Here is a 20,666-nt window from a genome sequence, read left to right as displayed (position 1 = left end):
CTTGCCTGCACCCAGCTTTCTCCAAGCTGGAGGGAGAAGACTTCAGGCTGTCTCCCTGTCTGTTGCCAGATCGAGATGAATGTGAGCAGCCCTCTACCTGCCGAGGACAGCGATGCATCAACACTCCTGGCTCCTACTTCTGCGAGTGCAAGGAGGGCTTTGCCATGGGCCCCAGAGGACAGTGTGAAGGTGAAGCTTGCTGCTCCCTGTTCCCCTGTGCCTTCAACCCACCCTGTGCAGGACTGAACACCTTTCCTCACTGCTCCGTGTCTCCTCCTGGAAGGGAAAAAGGACCCCACAATGTTTGTCTAAGCCCTGTGCCCTCCCCAAGGAGACAGCCTGCAGGAGGGATACCTTTCCTGGGCAGAGGGCGGGGACTTCTTCCACGATCCTCTTCCACCTCCTCAGGGAGATCCCCCATGCCAGCTTCCCATTCTGGGAGGAGATGCCCATCCATTTTCATGCCACCTTGACTGTCACCAGACCCTTGTGCTGGCAAGTGGACTGCAGGGAGAGCAGGCTACAGAGACTCAGGCCACCTGTCCCACAGGATCCCACTCACATGGCACAACCTGGGCCCTTCAGAGCGTTTGACTTTGTAAACATAAGATGTGCCTGATCAAAGATCCCCCTTTCTTAGTAGCTCATCTGCAACAGAGAGTGGGAGACTATTATAGGAGGCTGTATGGGAAACGGCATGCACAGAATCCTGCTCCTCCCCGCACAGCCTCCAGGAAGCACTTGCCTTAAGGACTTCCTCAGATGGAGGCTACATCGTAATCATAGTTATGAAAGTCCCTGATGAAACAGCCCTGCACAGATGTTTTCTGATCCCTTTCTCTGCCCATGCACATTCCTGACCTTGGCAACATCCTGTGGCAGGGAGTTTCATTGCTGGATTATGTCAGCCCTCAGGTGTGGGTGTAGGATCCTGAGTGATAAGTGGGACTATAAGAAGTGTTGCCCAAGCCTGACAATCTTGTCTTATTTCTTCTTGGACATCACTATCCCCCAGAGGGGGACTCTGAGGATCCAGCAGGACATCCTGGAGAAGGCTACACTGATTGCCTTCGGGAGCCTGAAAGGAGTGTGTTTCTTGGCAGATGTCAACGAGTGTGTGGATCCCAGCCCTTGCCGCAGCGGGAAGTGTGTCAATACGCTGGGATCCTACAAGTGTGTCAGCTGTGGGGATGGCTACCGGCCCAGGAACGGGAGATGTATTGGTGAGGAGCTCGTCTCTGGGCAGCACCTTCACCCCCCTGTGGAAATTCTCCCTGCAAACCTCAAAAGGAGCAGGGGCACAGGCATCACCCTTTTTCCACAGGCAGCCAGCCTGTGTGGCCAGGGCACAGCACCCTCATGGCTTGGGTGGTGGGGACGGCCCTGAGCACCCTCCCATGCCACGTTGTCCTCTGTTGTGTCGTGCAGATGTGGATGAGTGCCTTGTGGAGGGGACTTGTGCTCATGGATGGTGTGTCAACTTTGATGGCTCCTTCCGTTGTTCCTGCTACCGGGGCTATGAGGTGGCACCTGATGGAAAGAGCTGCCAAGGTACCGGGGTTCCATGGGTCCAAACCCTCTGAAGTCTCATGCACCCAGTCCAGAGGTTTCCCTAGGCTCTTCCTGAGCACTTGGCTCTGCCTGAGTCCTGACCAACATGTTGTCTAGTTCTCTCAACACATATGCCCCTGGTCATGGTTATGCCACATCCTTCCTACTCATCCCACTCTCTCTCATGTGCTTATGCAGACATCAATGAATGCACAGCCCAGGCTCCCTGTCCCTCTGGACTCTGCCTCAACACGGAGGGCTCCTACTCCTGCATGGCTTGTGACGCCGGCTACACTGTTTCCAGAGATGGCAGCACATGTGAAGGTATCCCTTCCCAGGGACAGAGGAGCAGCTGCTGGAGGGAATGAGGGAAGAGGCATTGCCATAGCTGGGTTATAAGTGGTGCCTGAGGACTTCTTTAGCCTCAAGATCTCTCTCCAACTCTTTAGCTGTCAGATCAGCAGAGAGTGTGAAGGGCTGCAAGCAGATGTCACCTAGAGCAGCAGGAAGGTGATCTTCCTCATGCAGGAAAGAGATGGGGGGAAGGACTCACTGATGAGACTTCTGGACTAATGATGACCTGGGGGATGCTGACAAAAGCCAGAGGAGTATGGGAGGCTTGGAAACATGGGCGGAGAACCACATACAGTTGTTCAGCTCAGAACTGTATGCCTAGGAGCACGTGACCAAAATGTACATTCTCAACAGAGGGCAAAACCTTGGGTCCACAGCCAGTGCAGAGACTGTGGGCACCCAGGTTTCATCACTTTTCCCCAGCCCCTAATATAATGTGGACATGTTTAAAAGGGAAGGCTTAGTTCAAGGGCTCTGCTGTCCCTGGTATGCATGGCAGAGAGTTAACACTAGCATCGATCTGTGTTGGTTGCATTGCTGAGACATGAGAGCACTCCATCCCAGCCTTACAGTCTGACTGCCCCAGCACAAGCAGGGAAACTTCCTCCCTGGTGGCTGTCCCCAGGGAATGTCTGGGCTTGGGATCGCTTGATGCAAAGTCCCTGTTTGGGGCAAGAGAAGGGAGAAGGCAGAGCTGGCAAAGGTATTTGTTTGAAAATTGGCCATGTGCTGTGAATTTCTCTCTGGAGCACTGCAGAGCTCTGCAGCCTGCACATAGCTGGCAAGCAGAAGATCTTACCTTTGATGTGACTCTCAGAAGACCCCTTCTGTGTGGGGGTCTCCAATGGGGGAGGAGAGGGAGGCTTTCCTCCCTCTATTCTCTGTTTTGGTGTATGAGAAAGCCAGTGTGAAATGAGTTTAGTTTCCATCTGGTTTTTGGGTTCATAGTTTGATCCCTTCCATCTGCCCTCCCCCTTTCCCAAAATTCCATGTGAGCCCCTTCTCAGCCACCTTGCCCCAGCCATGTCACGAGGGCACCTTATCAGGGTTTGATACTGTTTGGGTCACAGTGACCTGATGGCAGGATGGCATGTTCTTCCCTGCCTTGGCTGATGGCCTTGTCTGTGGATCTAGGTTTCACATTTGAAAAATGATAAGGGTTTTATGATAGTTTTGTGATAAATTAACTAGGCTATAGTTCACCTCGAGAAGGATTCAAGAATATTGCAACTTGCAACCCTATGAGACTGAACAGCTGGGAGTGCCTTGAGGCAGTAGGGAGTGATGCTTGTTTATGATGCTTGTGCTCTTTGAAGGGGAAGAGAAGGTCCCTGTCATGCCTTTAGGAGCTGCCAGTCTGAGGACTTTAGCTACTTTGTCCCCTCCAGGGCAGGGGACAAGAGTAGAGCATGTCTTCTTCTGCCTGCACACCAGCCCATACTTCTGAATAGCAGCATCCTCCAATGCTTCCCCCTACCTCATGGGCCTGGGGGCAACAGCAGTCTGCTGGCATCTCTCAGTCCTCTGTTAGAGGGAAGGTACCCCTCTCTCCTCTGCTGTGAACAAAATCCTCAGAGTGCCAGCTGGCTCTGGCCAAGGCTTGGGGTAGTTGGGTGGGAGAGGGTTTGTGTGGAGCTTTGCAGCTTGGTCAGAACAGATGTAGGCCACCAGCCAACTTTACTAGGGGAAGGACATTGTAGACAAATCTGGCAGGTAGGAGAGCAGAGCAACAGAAGGTATGGCTGGTGCTGGGTTACTTTCCTGATGTTTGCTCTTGGGCAGTTGGCTGAAGAGAGGGTTCATCAGGAACTGAGGTGCTGCACTGGCCCCTTGGTGGTTGTCTGTACCAAGTGCAGAGGTCTGCTGGAGGCGTGCACTGAGGTTAGCAGTATCCCTGTGCTCACAGAATCACCAAGTGGCTGAAGCTGGAAGGGACCTCTGGAGATCATCTTGTCCAACCCCCCTGCTCAAGCAGAGCCACCTAGAGGCGGTTGTCCAGGACCATGTCCAGCTGGCTTTTGAGTATCTCCACGGAGGGAGACTCCACAACCCCTTTGGACAACCTGTGCCAGTGCTCAGTAATCCTCACATTAAAAAAGTGTTTCCTGATGTTCAGATGGGACCTCTTGTGTTTCAGTTTGTATCCATTGCCTCTGGTCCTGTCACTGGGCACCACTGACTTCGTGCTGGGATTCAATTTATCCTGGTTCCTTTGATGGAGAGGAGTGAAGGGTCTGGGCTGACTCCTTACACCCCAGTAACAGGGAGTCTCTGCCCTCATCTTACTGTGATGGGACGGTCTGGTAGGGCAGCTCAAACCCAACAGCTAGGTGATGGCTCCTCTGAGTGGGGATCTTCTCCAGTGGCAGCAAGAGCTGGGACCTCACTCTGTTCTGTGCCTTTCTGCTTGGTAGATATGGATGAGTGTGAGGACCCTGCTGTTCAGTGCCTTGGGGGAGAGTGCAGGAACACCCTGGGCTCCTACGAGTGCCACTGCCAGGCTGGCTTCGAGCTCATCAACAGCACCGTGTGCCAAGGTACAAACCCTCTCCCTGCAGCCTTCTAGGTCTGGGTCATGCAGCCTCCCTATGGATCCCCCTTCTTTCTCGGCAGGGAGGATGCCAGTGCCAAGGCAGGTGATGCCACCATACATGGCACATCCATAAGATTATAGCCAAATGCAGAATCACCATGGAGAGAGATCTCTGTCTCCATGGCAAGAAAACCAGGGGCCAGCAGCCCTGTGAGGGCTCCCTGTAAGAGGCTGGGGAGAGGAAATCCATGTGGCTTTGGTGAAGGGTGTCCTTCAGGGCTGGGTGTGTGGCCCTGACTCTTCTCCCTCTGCAGATGTGAACGAGTGCCTAAACAGTGAGACCTGCAGCCCCAATGGCGAGTGTCTCAACAGTCACGGATCCTACTTCTGCATTTGTGCTCCTGGCTTCTCAAACGCAGCTGGTGGACCCAGCTGCCAAGGTGAGCTGGAGGATGGCAGGCACATACCTCAGGTCCTGCCCTCTGCTCCCTCCCCAGCTGTGAGATCCAGGTTGATGATTTTGGCCTGTTTTTGCAGATCTGGATGAATGTGCGGACAAGTCCCGATGCTCACAAGGCCAGTGCCTGAACACAGAAGGTTCCTACAGGTGTCTGTGTGAAAATGGGTTCAAACACTCCCAGGAGACCGATGACTGCGTGGGTGAGAGCTCATTGTTGGGGAGATCAGTCCCCTGGGATCTGGGGGGATGGATGCAGCCAGTGCAGGGGGGGAGGGCAGTTCTGCTCCCAGCACCCAAAATTGCTCGTGACTTGTAAGGAGGACTAGAAATGGCTCAGGGCCTCTGGCCAACTGAACTTGACCCAGGTGCTGCAGTGAGCAAGCAGGGTCCCCATCTGACCAACCTCATCCCCCTTGCCCTCCTCCCTGCAGATGTGGATGAGTGTAAAGAATATGGGGATGCCATCTGTGGCACATGGCGGTGCCAGAACAGCTTGGGCTCCTATCGGTGTATCATGGGCTGCCAGCCTGGCTTCCACTGGACCCCCTTGGGTGACTGCATTGGTGAGTACAACCCTGGGTGTCCCCATCCCCACTTCTGGCAGGGACAGGGTGTCTGTGGGACATCTCTACCAGGGCCGTGGAGGAGAAGAAGGAGGAGGAGGAAACGTATGGCTGGTGGAGAGGCAGATAATGCTAAGAGTTTGTTTTCTTGGCTGAGCTGCCTGCTTATGTCTAGACTTCTCTCTTCCTGGCATCTGGAACAGACACCACATTGTGCTGCTTTCCGCTTGGGGAGAGTCCTGGGCAGGTTACAGCGATTCCAGGCTTGGGGCTGGACTGCAGCTCCCTGTGCGTGTGGGGGCTTGCTGTGCTTGCTAGGGCTGCTGCCTGTGCCAGTCACCTGCCTGGCAAGGCCGGGTGAGGGGAAAAGCTGCTGGTACCACTGTTGCTAGGCTGGGAAGTCTGGGTTTGGAGTTCAGGCTCCAGCAAAAAGGAAAGAGCAAAGGGGTTTCTGCAGTTTTTGAGGCTCCCCCCAGCTCAGAGAAGGCTGCAGCAAGGAGGAGCTGCTGCCAGCTGCTTGGCTCTGGGCTGCACCAGGACTCAGACTTAGCATGTGGAGCTGCTCCTGGCCCTGGGAGCAGCGGGCTGTGGGTACACAACTGCTCAAGCTGCTCCAGGGAAATCTCTCCTATGCAGCAGTAGGAGGGGAGTGGGATGCAGCCAGCAAGGCTGTAAACCTGCCCTCTGTAGGCAGAGGACCCAGTTCTAACTGCCCAAACCCAGCGGGCTGAGGCAAGGCAGAGATTACTCCCTGGCACTATAGCAGTTGGAGAAGGACTAGGTCAAGAAGAACAGAGCAGGAAGGTATCATCCTAGATCTGTCTGCACTTGACCCACACACTTCAGTTGCACCCTTGTATCTCCTGCTGATGTGACCCTGTAGTCTCTGTGTCCCTTTGTGCCTCTGCAGGGACCTGTGCTACCCTCACTGGCCCTGCCAACCATCTCCCACACTTCCCATCCATTTCCCATTCCCACCTTTCTCCTGTCACTCTACCCATGTGACCTCTTTGCAGCTCTGGATGTTGCAGGAAGCTTCTAACACACACGGTCATAGCAGGGTAGTGAGTGGGGCAACCAGACCCAGACCCTCACATCAAGGGAAAGCCTGCTGCATCCCCAGGTCTTGGGGTCAGAGCAGAAGGGCCTGGGAGGGGGGTGTTCATTGAGAGAGGTGGGGTCTAAGGCAATTCCTGCTCTACACTCTCCTGCAGACATAGATGAATGTGCCAACGAGACGCTGTGCGGGAGCCACGGCTTCTGTGAGAACTCAGACGGCTCCTTCCGCTGCCTCTGTGACCGTGGCTATGAGAGCTCACCCTCCGGGCACTACTGCGTTGGTGAGTCTCCCATGGTCACTCTGCCAGTCAGCGAGGGAGAGGCATCAGCAGACGTCAGGCTGGTGTTCCTGCTGGGTGATGGCTCCCACAGCATAGACAGGGACTGTATCTGCACAGGGAGAATCCCAGACATGGACAGGGCAGCTGATGGAGACAAAACCCCTCCCCTTAGCACAGCAGGTCCTTGGGACTGCAAAGGACCAGGGGTCTGTGAAAAAGTGAGCAACTCCCAGTGAACATGGAGCCCTTCTCTGTGCAGGTAGAAAGAAGTGCTTGGGGGCTGGAGGCACTGAAGGTGCTAGAGAGCTACTTTAATGAGTGTCTGGAGAGAACAGGCAGAGTGTAATGTAAGGAAAAAGGTTTTCACAGTGAAGACAGGCAGGCAGTGGAACAAATGCCCAAGATGGCTGTGCAGTCACCATCCTTGGAATTTTTAAAGACACAATAAGACAAAGCCTTGTGCAGCCTGGTGAGATCCCATAACTGACCCTGCTTTGAGCAGGGGGGTTAGGCTAGACACCTCCAGTTGTCCCTTCAAACCTGGATGATTCTGTGATCCAGTGTCTCACTGCAAGCTAGAGTTCAGGCTCCTTGAATCCACTAAGAGCAGGGCAGGAAGCCATTGCCAGACTTAGGTTGAGCCATAGTGTGAACAGAGCTCTCGTCCCTAGCAACTTCCATCTTCCTGCTGAAGGGTGACCCCATGCTGCAGACCATGCACAGGCTGCCCATGCAGAGTCAGGGCTCCCGCTGCCCACCGCTGCCCCTTGCTTTGCAGATGTGAATGAGTGCGAGCTGATGGTTGCCGTGTGCGGGACTGCACTTTGCGAGAACGTGGAGGGATCCTTCCTGTGCCTCTGCCCCAGCGACCATGAGGAATACGACACAGAGGCAGGGCAGTGCCAGCCCCGAGCAGCCATGGGTGAGTAGACAGCTAGGACAGAAGCATGGGTGGCAACTAGAGCAGAGAGTGATAGCTCTGGCTGGGGTGAGATAAAGCTGAAGGGCTGCTGGGGCTGTACAAACCCATGCAGGCATGGGCAAGCTTTTGTCTGGGGAGAGCTGAGGAGCCTGAAAGTGGGGTCCTGGAAAGGCCACGCTGCTGGTGATGGGTGTGCTCTGCGACCTCCTAGGTGTGGGATACTGCATTGGGGCACCAAGGACCCCATCCTGTCCCTGCTCTGCTGTCTTCTAGAGGGCCCCGAGACACACGTGGCCCACCTCTCTGACAGCACAGAGCGCAAGCAGTGCTACTACCACATTAGCGACGTTCGCCTGTGTGACAGCGTCCTGGCCAAGAACATCACCAAGGAGGAGTGCTGCTGTACTGTGGGGGCAGCTTGGGGTGACAACTGTGAGACTTACCCCTGCCCCATCCCGGGCACAGGTAGGACTGTGGCCTCACCACACTAGGCAAGGCCAGTGCTCTGCCCGCAAGCTCCACAACAGCTAACAAGCTGTTTCTTTTCTTCCCATCTCCCTTTGGCATCTGCCTCCTGGCCAGTGGAGTACCAAGAGATCTGCCCTCTTGGGAAGGGCTATGTTCCCCAGGAAGATCCACTCTCAGGAAAAGTCTCTTTCACAGGTACTATCACCATTTTCTCTCATTTCTTCCAGGGGAAAGAGGGAGGGTGCTGTGCAAAGCCCTGCATGGACATGCATCCACAGAAATATCTCTCAGGGATTGTGGTGGGGGATGCTAACATCGTGCTGCTGCTTTCCTCCATCCAGAGAAATCCCAGACTGCCAGTATCATCGATCTGGGAGTGCCCCTTCCTCCAGTCCTGCCTCACTGCTGGCAGTGATTTTTTCTTGATGCAAATCTCCCATGCCCATTTCAAACCAGAGATGCATTCCAGTAAGACATAACCCTTCCAGTTACTGATCAGATCTCCCAGTGGCCAGCTGACTCAATCTTTGGCACTTCACCTCCAGGGGCTTGTGTTCTTGACCTTCCAGAAACACACATGAATTTCCTATTTGTGAAAGTATCCCGTTCCCCATGATCCCTCCTCCTGCTTTGCCTGTGGGTGCATCCCCCTCTGCTCCCAGGCATGGGGCCAGCAGGAGAGGTGGGGGGCTCTCTCGTGGACCTGCCAGTGATCCAGGCCAAGGTGCTGTGCCAGCTTTCTGCAGGTACAGCATCCAGCCCACCTTGCTTCCATGGCTCTTCTTCCTGAGACTCTCTCTCCCTCCATCCCTCTCTCAGACATGGACGAGTGTGAGATATTTGGATCTGAGTTCTGCCGCAATGGACAGTGTTTGAACACGGTGCCAGGCTACAAGTGCTTCTGCCGTACAGGCTACTTCTACGATTCCAGCAGGCTTGAGTGTGTTGGTAAGGTGGCCTCAAGGAGCAGCGGGCACCCCACTGCACACGGAGGGACAGCCGTGCTGCTGCACCCAGAGTTGTCCCTGCTGCCCACGCTACAGGGCCAGGTCTGGGCGACAGGCTTCCAGGAACCCTCCTGGGGAACAAGAGAGGAGGTGGCAAGAGCCCCCAAGGTCCCCATTTGGGCAGGGAAAGGGTCACATTGCTCATGTCTGCCAGCCTGAAATGTTGCTCTGTCCTTGTGCGTGGGTAGACCAGGATGAGTGTCAGAACGAAGTGTACTGCATCAACGGCGAGTGTCTGAACACAGACGGCTCCTACCACTGCTTCTGCAGCCTTCCTCTCGTGCTGGATGCAACCGGCAACCGATGTGTGAACCTCTCCAGCAGGGCAGGTGAGCCTGAGCCCCCGCCACAGCACACCCACACCCCGCACATCTCGCCCCACGGCTGTGTCTCCCAGGAGAGCGCAGCAGGTGGGGGCTTGGTGCCAGGCTGAGGTGCGCCAGCACCAGCACAGTGTGCAGCCAAGGCAGTGGGGGCAGGAGCCTGTGGGACACAGTTGTCCCTCTCAGGACAAGGTGGGGTGGCACTCTTCTGGATGATTTTCATGGCATCCTTTGCTTGTGTCACTCACAGATGCCTTGGAGGAGTATGAAATCCACCTGGACGTCTGCTGGCAGACCGTTGCTGACTACATCTGCCAAGACCTGCTGCATGGTGAGCAGACTACATACACCGAGTGCTGCTGCCGGCTTGGTGAAGCCTGGGGCCAGAACTGTGCACTCTGCCCGCACAGGTCCTCCGGTGAGTGGGACAGCACGGGCAAGCATCCCCCGGCCGAGGTGGGGATGGGCTGGGCTGCTGCCGGCATGTCATGCAGGGTCAGTCATGTACGACTGCAGCAAGGGCTCCTCTTGTTGTCTCCACTGCCAAAGCCAGCCCAAGGAGTGGGTGAACCCCCCACTTCTCCAGGGTTGAGCTGCACTGGTGGGTAGGATGTACCTGAAACTGGTTTGCAATGAGTTAAAGGTGTTTGAGGGGAGAGTTGCTCTGTGCATCCCACTGTACCTGCTTGGCTTAGGAGAGGTGAGGCAGTGGCAGCCCAGGATGGGAGCACACTGGGAATTGGGGTTCTTGCTGCTCAAGGACTTGCTGGGCCCAGACAGGAGTTTGTTTTCTCAAAGACAGGATCCTGTCAGCAAACTACAGAGCTGCAGCTTTGGAGCCCACTGAACACAGGCCTGACTTCTGGCCCGGTGTGGATGCACCTTCTCCAGCCATAGCAGACTGTCCTCTCCTGAGCCAGGCTGCTGACCCTTCCTTTTCTCTCACCAATTGCAGCCGATTTTGCTTACCTGTGTAATGGGGCCAGTGAAGACAGTGAGAGAGGGGCTGAGCTCCGAGAAAGACCTAGGTATGAGTATGCACCAGGCTTGGAAGATCCCCACTATGGCCTTCCCAGCCCTGATATGGGCCCCTACTACAACTACCTGGAGTCTGAGTATGGAAACCCCGATGCTGGTTTCCCTCGGAGAGAACCCAACAGCGAGTTCCGTGGCAGCCCTCTCCACCATGGCCCAGGGCGGTCCCCACCCCGCTACCTGCCCAGCCAAACTGGTGAGTACTGGGAGACACAGGAGAGGTGCCTTCCCACCCAGCCTGTGTCTGTGGGGACTGCCTGGCAGCTCCCACCCCAGCCAGGGTGCTCCAAGCTTGGAGCAGTCTTGGCACCTGACTGCTCTGAGTTGGTCCTGGCCCCACCAGCACCATCTTGCCTTGTGCCCAATGTCCCCTCCATGGCTGGGTGGAGGGTCACCCTGCTCTGACACCGCCTTGCCACTCTCCAGGCCTCTACGAGGGCTTTGAGGGGCTGCAGGCTGAGGAGTGCGGGATCCTCAACGGCTGTGAGAACGGGCGCTGCGTGCGTGTCCGGGAGGGCTACACCTGTGACTGCTTTGACGGCTTCCAGCTGGACATGACCCGCATGGCCTGCGTGGGTGAGTGTCTGCTGGGGCTGCCCGGCGCTGCAGCCGGGGCTGTGCGGGCAGCCTGGTCCCCGCATCCCTTGGCGGCTGCCGCTCTCTGGTGGTGCTGGCCGGGAGAGCCGCTGGAGGAGCCCCTACTCTCCCTGGTGCTTCCTTCCCATGGAATGGGAGGACCTTCCTGGAGGTTCAGCCAGCCACTTTCTGCTGGCAGCTGGATCGGGGCACCTCCGGCATCATGGGGAGCAGTGATCACTCCCTTCTTCACATAACACTCCGGTACATCACCAGCCACTGTTAGCCTAGCCCTGATTAATTTCCTCTACATTCACCACTGCCCTGGTGAAATTCCTTGCTTACCCTGCCCTATGAGACACAATCTCTGTAGCTTCTCTCTGCATTTCCTCTACAACCCTGTGTCATGTCTCCATTCTTTTCACAGTGCAGCTCCCCAAGCCAGCTGAGGCTGCAGGCACTGAACAGGGCAGATGAAGACCCTCTTTTTCCTTAGGCATGGCACTTAACTCCATCTCCCAGCAGCCTTATTGCACGACGTGATGGTGCATCTTCTTCATACAGAACCCATGGTTTCTGCCTCCCCAAATGCTACCGGGCAGAACAGCTGCCTGAGCTGTTATTCCCCCTTCTGCATTTGTGTGCTCTGTGTGCTTTTCCTTGGACATAGTGCTTTGCATTTGCCTTCAGTGAATTTTGTCTGGTTGAATTTGTACCACTTCTCTGCTTGATGAGAATGAGTCTGAATCCTGCAAAGTGCTTGCAGCCTGGCATCACACACATACCTTTTATAAGCGTGGGGATTCTTCCTTCATCCACCTTAATGACAACATTTGGCTGGAGTAGGGGTCTGGAGAGACCCCTGCAGACTATTCTTTAAATGGCTTTTATTGTAACAGCCAGGTATTGCTAATTATCTTTGGAGTGCAGCTTTGCAGACCATTGTGTAATTGCCACAGTTTAATCTAGACTGTGTTTTCTCAGTCTGTTTGAGTATGTCATGTGAGAGTGTGTTGAAATCCTCACTGTGGCCAAAGCACATCATATCCACTGCTTCTCCCTTATCTGACAGACCAGTTATCAGGTCAGCAAAGGGAACCAGATTGGCTTAATGTAATCAGGCCTTAACAGATCTGCACCAGCTATTTAATGACCCTGATGATATCCTCTGGAGGGTTATGACCTAATCACTCACAAACCTGGTCTACTTAAGGGAATGGGGGTGAGCAGTCTGTAATTCTGGATTCTCCCTTCTGTTTTTGAAGATAGTTACCAGATTTACCCTTCCTTGGGTCTCTGAGACCTTGTCCATCTCAGAGAGAACTTTTCCAGGACTGCAGGAGCATTAAGCATGTGAAGATGAGTTGCAGCAAGCCTTTAGCAATGTGGATGTAAATGCTTTATCTTTACGATTGTCAAACCTCTCCATCACAGTATAGTCTTTCACTCCCTGTGCTCCTGCACCCTCATTTAAACACTTTAGACATGGTCTGCACCCTGTCTGGTCAGCACGTGCGTTTTTATGATGGCTGGAACAAAGCCCACATTAGCTGCTTCAGTCAGCTCGGCTGGCTTTTGTTTTCTCTGCCGATAAGGACCAGACTGACATTCCCCATTATTTCCTGCTAACATATTTATGGAGCCTTAGCCTGTTGTCTTTCATGTCCTGGACTAACTAGCACTCATTTTACACTGGAGCCTGTCTCGGGTTTTTTCCTTTCTCCTGCTTGGTGCTTAGTCATCCCCGTGTTTTTACCTTGCTGACTTTAGAGTACTCCTGCAGCTGCTGCAGTGCTTCCCTTCTTGCCTCCCTGTGAGGGTAGCCTGACTTAATCCTGCAAATTGGGCTGCCTGCCCCCACCCCTGCCTGAGTGGGCAGGTTCCAGGACTCGGTGCACACTGCTAGCCCTACTCTACTGCTTCTAGCTTTTGGGTGCCTCTGGGCTCTCAATCTGATGGTCCAAGGCCAGACCAGCCTGCCTGCTCTTCCCCTTTTTATCTTTCCCTGGAACCCCCAGCAAGGCTGCCTGCCAGCCACTTCCCAGGTTGTGCAGCACATCTCCCTTGATATGCTGCCTAACATCTCGTCCTTGAGCTTCTGAGCAAGCCCATCCTGACCACAGCAATGTTCTGGTTCTGAGGCTTGGCCCAAGTCCACAGTATCCAGTCAGCCGTTGCTTTGGCTGCATACGAAGGCTGCCTTGTTCCTCAGGCTCCCTCATCTCACACTTCTCTCCTCCTTGTGACTGCAGTGCTTCTTCCTGTTTGGCTTCCAGCCTCCCTCCCTGGGGTTGCTCTTCCCTTTCTTTGCCAGATGGCCCCCTCCACCTGTACTAGGAATAACCCCAGGTGCCTGGGGCAACCAAGCAATTCAGTCCTTCTGAGGTCCATCAGTCACTGCTGGGGCCTTCACTTTTCCTTGGGTGGCTAGCTGAACCCATCAGCTGCTCCCCACTCGTGCTCCCGGCCAATCTGTGGGGTGTGAGGCTGGAGTTCATGGTCAGAGGGCTTGGACCTGCCTTGGCAGGTGAGGATTTGGCAGGTCCTGCGGGTACAAACAAGGTCTCTGGGGTGCACAGTGATGCTCTGCCCAGCTGATGACCTCACCACAACTTGGGGTAGCTCAGGCAGGGCGCCCATGGAAGTACATTTAGCAGAGCAGATCAGTTACAGCAGGACAGCTGCTGTAGGGCTCATGTGCAAGCTCTAGTCCAGCAGCAAGCTGTCCGAGTGAGCCCTTTGGCACAGTTTGCAGGTTAATAAAACAAGCCCTTGTTTGCACAGCATGAGGTCCCTCTGTGTTCTGGTCCTGGAGGTGATAATCGGCCTCTCAGGGCCACCATCATCTGCCTCCTCGGCCTTGTCAGATCAGGAAAGGGCCTTTTCCAAGGCTGGAGGTGGCCTTTTTCCCAGATTTTATGCTAGCACAATTTCTTAACAAGAAACTTCTAATCTGAGGTGTGACCGGGGGGGGGGGGGGGGGGGAGAGGGGGGGCTATCTATTTTGCATTGCTGGGGGGAGCGGGGCTCTTTCCTGTGCTGGGGAATGCCAAATGCTAGGGATGTCACCGCTGGGGTCTGAGGGTACTCTGCAGATGTGCTGAGCGGTGTGGGAGGCTGGTGGGGTCACAGTGGGCATCATGGAGGTGCTTGTGGGGGACATGGGTCACCTGTGGGGGAGGGCTGAGGAGTGTCAGGAGCACAAGGAGATGTTGGCTGCAGGCTGGGACTGCTCACTGTGCCACTGGCTCACCCCCATCCTTCTCCTCCTTGCAGACATCAATGAGTGTGAGGAGGTGGACGGCCCTGAGCCCCTGTGCCGGGGCGGCACTTGCGAGAACACAGAGGGCTCCTACCGCTGCCACTGTTTGCCAGGCTATGTGGCCCTGGCTCGGCCCCACCACTGCGTGCCCCAGACAGCCCAGAGCCCAGCGGCAGCATAGCTCTAGGGGAGCGGGGGTGAGGGTGCTCCCCTCCAGCACAAGGCTCTGGCACCTGGGAGCACAGAGAAAGGCCCCCCTGGGGCTGCGGGTGCTTTGGGCTCTTTCCTCCTTCCCCTCTGAAGTGCACAACTTCCCCACCACCTCTCTCCACAGGCCAGGGCTGAGCTCCCAGCCTCTGCACCCCCCTCTGCCCTGCCAGCCCCTGCTTCTTCTGCAGCAGAGCCCACCCCAGCCCCCATCACATTGCCCTGCACTATGGAGACTCACGGTGTGCCTTCCCCTGCCACGCAGCTCCAGCCTCCCTGCCTTGCCCTGCCAAAAAAGGGGGTTCATCTCCCTGCCACTGCTGCACTGACCTCGTGACAAGCCTCACCCACTCTGCGGGTGCTGTCCCTGCTCCTCATGAAGCATCTGGCCCCCAGACGAGAGCTTTGAGGGGAGGGTCAACCCCAGCTTTCTAAAGCTGTTGCCTAACCTTGGGGTGTGGGGGAGAGGCCAGAGGGGCCCTAGGGCCAGCTCTCCCTGCAGCCAGCCCAGGTGCATCCCTTAGCCCTGTACTGGCTGGGCAGGGGGAACAAGGGGTAGGTCCAGCTTCCTTTCTGTAAAGTTGTTGGTGATTTTTTTTTTTTAACCAAGTCTGCTGGAAACTTCTCTCATGTTGTTAAATAAAACATTTATTTTGGGCCCCTGTGGCTCAAGACACTGGGGTTGGTCAGAACTGTGCTTGTCTTGCCTCTGGCAAGGGGTACCAGAGCCACAGCCACAGCCTCCCTGTGGGTCCAGCCTGGCAAGCCCCCCCCCCCAGTCTCATAAGTCAATTCTTACCCCTCTCACACTGGCACCAGAGCAGAGACCCTTGCCAGGCCAAATATTTGCTTATTTGTCTCCCCAGCCCAGGGCCAGCCATAGGAGCTAACTCCAGCCCCCACAGCAGCCATGGCTGCTCACACCCTACCTTGTTCACACATGAGGGGGGTGCAGTTGAAGCATGAGAGCACGTAGGTTTCTGCAGTTGGCAAGAGCCCTTGAGCAGGTCTTGCAGCTGCTTTTCCATCCCCAGAGCCCTCACTAGAAAAGCCTTTACCCATGCTACAGCAAGCAAAGCCACATTCTACCCCACCTCCTCAGGGAGCCTCTGCACCATTTCAGGCCAGCCCGGGACCAGCAAGGTAGGAGAACAGCCAGCTGGACAGCCTGGCTGCTCACAGGTTCATACACTCAGACCAGCATACCATGTCCATCCACGCCTTCAGCATAGAAGCAAGACCAACCCAAGCAGAAGATGCCCAGCCACTCCACTTTTCCTCCTGCTCCTTTCCACTCACAGAAGACACACAAACAGATTTTGTCTAGCCTTTATTAAAAGGAAAGTTATAAAAAGAGGTTCAGGAGCTCCCAGCAGCTCTGAGTTAGTAGTAGTGCAAACCATTGGTTAGAAAAAGAATCATCCCTGCAGAGACATCGAACGCCACTTGGCTTTGCATCCACAAAAAGGAAGCTTTCCTAGCTGCAGTCCTGCCAGCTCAAGCAGGGGCTCACAACACAGCAGGCTGCCAGCTCAGGGAAAGTCTTCTTTCCTTTCCTCTCCTTCAGCTGCATGGGTGGCAAACGCAGGTCCCAGGGGCATCCCGGTTGCAACAAGAGCAGGAGAAGCACAGGAGGGTAGATGCAGCTGGCATTCTAGAAGAGGCACTGAAAGATTACCACGTAGCAGCTCAGACACCAGCCAGGTTCATCGCAGAGAAAGTCATTTGTGAGGACAGACAGCTCCATTTCAAACAACTAAACCACCTCTGCAGAGCAGCTGGAGGATGATCCTCGGTCAGTCCTGCTCCCACTTGAGCTGCTGTGAGAACACCCCAGGGGGCTCTGAACGGGCTAAGAACCCTCTGCCCATGCTTGCAGGAACACAGCACTGGCTGCTCAGAGGCTGCAGAACTCTGAAGAAAGCAGTAAGAAATACTTATTATATAAAAGAATTTGGCCTGTGTTGTCTCCTGGTTTTCCCCTCCCCAAGCCCTACTAATGACAGGGCTCCTCAGCTGGTGATTTGCACTGGTATCTTCCAGCAAAACAACATCTGGTCCTGGTCATCCACCAGCTCCCACTTCACAATCAATTTAATCTGAAAGAGAGAGGAGCAGAGGGAAATGAGAGTCTTCAGGAAACCATAAAGCAAGGTCACAGGGAGGCAAGTTATCACTTGTGTGGAGCAAGGAGGTCCTAGGAGCAATGTGCAAAGAGGACAGAGCTGAGATACTGCCCGCACTGCAGCAGGCAGGCCACGCTCATGCAGTGACCGCTGGAGTATCTTAAGTAAATGCAGGGTTCTGTTGCATGGCACAGGAGACCTCCACACACCGCACTCAGATCCCCACTCTCCGAGTAAGCAGAGAGTGGAAACACCCTGCAGCCTCCCAGCTGAACTACAGCCTGGGACCAAGCACCCCCAGTTTGGGAGCATCTGGCTGGACACAGCAGGCTCTGCAGGGAGATGTAGTACAGGAGGAGACTTGGGCAGCTGAAGCTACTTCTCAGCAGCTGGAGCCAGGCTGCTTCTTCTGCTGGGTCTGTCCCAAAGTGGGAACTTGAGACAGAGCCATTTTCACAGCAGAAGCGCTACCAGATAGTCTGAGGAGTCTTCTAACCTCTTCCCCATTACCCCAGGACAAGATGTCCTTCCTTAAAAGCAGGTGGTGACACTGTCCCAGGAAGGACAGTAGCTCTGAGGAGCAGACCAGCTGCCTGCTTACTTACACTGGGGTACTCGCTCTTCACAGGGAGTTTATTCAGGTAGCTGTAGGAATGGCCCTTCTGAATGGGGCACTGGATCCCAGACTTGCATCCATCGGGCTCAGGAATTGGAAAGGGTATGTCCACATGCAGCATCTCACCATACACTCTCGCTTTGCTGCCCTGGCTCTCGATCTCTGCAGAACACGGGGAAGTGTGAGCACAGTACCAGAGCAGGGAACACATCTCTTCATCACACCCTCCCCTTCACACACCCTGGAAGCTGCAAGAAGACAGCCAAAGGACACTCTTCCTCCCCTGCCACTTCTTCCCACCCAGAACGCTCTCCAGCCACCCTTTCCCACTTCTCTCCAAGCAGTGGGACACAGAGGGGATCGCCTGCCCCCTGGCACCCCAGCTGGGGAAGCGATGCTTACTGCTGGCGAAGGTGACGTTGATGCTGTAGGATGTCCCCTTATGGAGCAGGCAGGGCTGCGTGGGACAGGGGCTCACGTTCACCTCTTGGATGCTGCCGTCTTTGGAACCTGCAAGGAAGAGCCAGGTTTACCGGGCCTTTTCCGCCTACCGACCCCCCCCAGGAACCCCCCGGACCGCTGCCTCCCGCCGCCCCGAGGCCGCCACTCACCGCAGTCGACGAAGCGGAGGGGCTCGGCCAGGGCGGTGGCGGCGGCGCCCAGCGCCAGGAGCAGAGCGAGCGGGGACGGCGCCATGGCGGCAGCGAGAGCGCGAACGGCGGCGGCGGCGGCTCCTCCGCCGTGTCACATGAGCGCGGCGGCCCCGCCCGCGGGGCCGGGCCGGGGGCGGGGGCTCGGCCGGGGGCTGCCCCCTCCCCTGCCCGGGGCGGGCGGCCGCCACGCACCGCGGGGGACCCGCAGAGCCGGGCGAGGCCGGAGCGCGCTGCCCTGCCGGCCGCGGTGCGGTGGCCGAGGGCCAGCCTGCAGCGGATTCACGGCCGGGACAGGAGAGGGCAGGACGGGGCGGCTGTGCTGGAACTGCGGCGCTAGGACAGACAGACCCGCGTTCCTGGGCTGCACCGGCGCGTTCAGCGCTGAAGGGCGGCTGCTGGAGGACACGGTCACGGGCTGTGGGCTGAGAAGCTCGTTCACTGCCTCTGCTGAAAGGGGAATAGCAATAAAAATCAAGAAGTTAGTGCAGTTGGCCAGCCCGTGGCCTTATTCATTACTTATTCCATACCTCATGTTCGGCATGTCGAAAGCTGTCTGTGTAACCCGAGTGCGGAGAGTTACATTTGCCACACAATTGGCACGGTTGCGGCCTTTCACGGAGCACGTACAGTTAGTCCTGCTTCACAAACTTGTGAAACGCCAGACTCCCAGCTTTGTGCTGTGCATGCCGAGGCAAACCAGAGGACGATTAAGGTGCTTCAGAAAGTGTTTGACCCAAGCTAAAGTTTACAGCTTTTCCTCAGTTTCACATGGTAGCAAGCGTTACCTTTAGCGAGGCCATGTCAGGCACACAACAGAAAGGCACGTGAGTGTTGCTTTGGGAGGAAGGCGGCAGAGTTGACGCAGCTTTCCCCCTTCAGACCTCTGTCCCAGTGAGGTGTCTGCCTGCTCAGCAGCAGCTGCCCTGCCAAGTGACTCAGAGGTGAAACCCCCACGCTCTGCTCAGGCTCCCCACAAAGGGTGACACACCAGCAACCCCAGAGGCCTTAGCAGGACTGAGTGGGACTTGTTTTTCAGCAGAGGGATCCCTTCCTTCTGAAAGGGGAGCAAGGCTTTTTTTTTTTTTTTAAGATTCTGAATAAGCATGTGGTTTGCAGAGGCCTCAAGCAAGCAGATTAGAGTGCTTACAGCAGCCCTATCAAAAAAACAAAACAAAAAGACCCTGCTGAGATTAAACCATATATTTAAGTCCCTCCAGCACACTTCATAACCAACTTGGTGTTTTCGTTGTGCATGGGAACTTGCACCCTCAGAAAAGCTTTTCTTCTCTCCATCCTTCAAGTACTACAGATGGTAAACAAAGCCACCCATCTGACTGCTGGGAACAGAAGTGCGGTCAGGTCAGAGCAACACCATAAACTACCATCACACATTCACAGGATAAGCAGCATCACGCTTGGAAGAAAATTCCACAATGCATTAAATCGGGATACCTCCCTGTGAAATGGCTCACCAGGTATCTGCTTCACAGATGCTTTTACATAGTGGCAGTGACTCCATACATTGAAGTCTACACATATTTCAAAGGCTTTGAATTAAAAAAATCATTGAACCTAGGATCAGAATTAACACATGCGTATTCCCCCCCAGAACTGGATTAATAAAAAGCCTAATAAGTGTAAGTTTGTAAAACTACAGCCAAGGCCCTTACACAAGAAACAAGCAAAAACCTTCTGCCCAAGGTTTTTAGCTTGTATCACACATTAACATCAAGCCAGTTTTGCAATAACAGCATTAAAGTGTGGATTCCCCAGGGCAGCATAAGCATGATAGGCCAAACAGACCTTGCTTTTAGGCACATGCCCTTTTTGACATTAGGTACAAGATGTGGGCCTCCCAGGTCACCTTGGAGCCCAACATTACACCAAAGTATTTCAGAAAGACTCAATTCAACTTTAGGCTGGTTTCATTATTTTGCAGACAGGGCTCCTTGCACATTACCAACATCACATGAAGCTTGTGCTAAGGTACAGAAACAACACAAGAAAGGGCCAAGAAAGCTAACAGATAAATTCTTTCCAGCAAGACTGATCCTCAAGTTTTTAATTTCTGTAATCCAATCAACTCTATTACATGAGGAAAGAGTCTGAGGTTCCACTTTATGAGCTAGCTCATGAATCCAAATCTCTCTAACAACAGCACTGCACTTGCAGCTCAGTAAACATATCCGCCTGCAGGCACTACAGCAGCAGTAAATACAGAAGTCAGGTTCTCAAGAAAATCCACATACAGAGACTAATCAATTTTACTATTCTTTCAGCTAGAACATACTCCTTTTGCTACAGATCAGAATTCACATTGAAATGCATCACAAGCTACTCTCATGTTCAATACCACACCAGAGGTTTTACTATCACCAGTTTCTGAAGAACTGGAACAAGCTCAGCTTTCCACCAAAACAGAAGATGATTTAAGCATACACATTGCAAGGAACAGAGCAAAATATCTAGATAATTGAACTCACAGACAAATCTCTATAACACAGCGTGCTTAGAGAGCTAGAGGAACTCCTCAAACCCAGATACCAGAGACTAGAATAGGGCAAAACCAAAACACAGATTACATCAAGCTATTGAGAACAAGATGACCAACAAAATCACAGCCTCGGAAGGAAAGAAGAAAACCTAGACTGTAATTCCAAGTGAGAGAAA

At 54.6% G+C, this 20,666-nt stretch overlaps 2 protein-coding genes across 5 annotated transcripts in view; one reads left to right on the top strand and one right to left on the bottom strand.

The window, feature by feature from the left end:
- The window catches only part of LTBP2 (latent transforming growth factor beta binding protein 2), a 71,432-nt gene extending 56,150 nt beyond the window's left edge, over positions 1–15,282 (top strand). For 3 of the 4 annotated variants that reach the window (XM_074909959.1, XM_074909956.1, XM_074909955.1), the window contains 18 exons: positions 70–189; positions 1,104–1,223; positions 1,429–1,551; positions 1,750–1,875; positions 4,320–4,442; positions 4,753–4,878; positions 4,976–5,098; positions 5,330–5,461; positions 6,676–6,801; positions 7,580–7,723; positions 7,997–8,188; positions 8,306–8,386; positions 9,011–9,139; positions 9,387–9,527; positions 9,772–9,939; positions 10,477–10,752; positions 10,983–11,132; positions 14,409–15,282. In XM_074909959.1, the coding sequence (XP_074766060.1) occupies positions 70–189; positions 1,104–1,223; positions 1,429–1,551; positions 1,750–1,875; positions 4,320–4,442; positions 4,753–4,878; positions 4,976–5,098; positions 5,330–5,461; positions 6,676–6,801; positions 7,580–7,723; positions 7,997–8,188; positions 8,306–8,386; positions 9,011–9,139; positions 9,387–9,527; positions 9,772–9,939; positions 10,477–10,752; positions 10,983–11,132; positions 14,409–14,575 (2,567 nt within the window). In that variant the 3' untranslated portion in view covers positions 14,576–15,282. Of the gene's footprint in view, positions 1–69; positions 190–1,103; positions 1,224–1,428; positions 1,552–1,749; positions 1,876–4,319; positions 4,443–4,752; positions 4,879–4,975; positions 5,099–5,329; positions 5,462–6,675; positions 6,802–7,579; positions 7,724–7,996; positions 8,189–8,305; positions 8,387–9,010; positions 9,140–9,386; positions 9,528–9,771; positions 9,940–10,476; positions 10,753–10,982; positions 11,133–11,559; positions 11,822–14,408 lie in introns of those variants that run through there. The other variant, XM_074909958.1, reaches the window with a different exon arrangement.
- A 632-nt stretch (positions 15,283–15,914) lies between these two features.
- NPC2 (NPC intracellular cholesterol transporter 2) lies at positions 15,915–18,086 on the bottom strand. Its single transcript, XM_074909222.1, has 4 exons — positions 17,955–18,086; positions 17,746–17,853; positions 17,333–17,505; positions 15,915–16,700 (listed from the first exon to the last, which is right to left on the bottom strand). Exons 1-4 carry the CDS (start codon positions 18,037–18,039, stop codon positions 16,614–16,616), a joined length of 453 nt encoding a protein of 150 aa, XP_074765323.1. The 5' UTR covers positions 18,040–18,086; the 3' UTR covers positions 15,915–16,613.
- Positions 18,087–20,666: the final 2,580 nt, after the last annotated feature.

Source organism: Athene noctua, chromosome 6 (genome assembly GCF_965140245.1).
Source record: "Athene noctua chromosome 6, bAthNoc1.hap1.1, whole genome shotgun sequence".
Lineage (NCBI taxonomy): Eukaryota > Metazoa > Chordata > Aves > Strigiformes > Strigidae > Athene > Athene noctua.
This window is presented reverse-complemented; position numbering and strand designations above follow the sequence as displayed.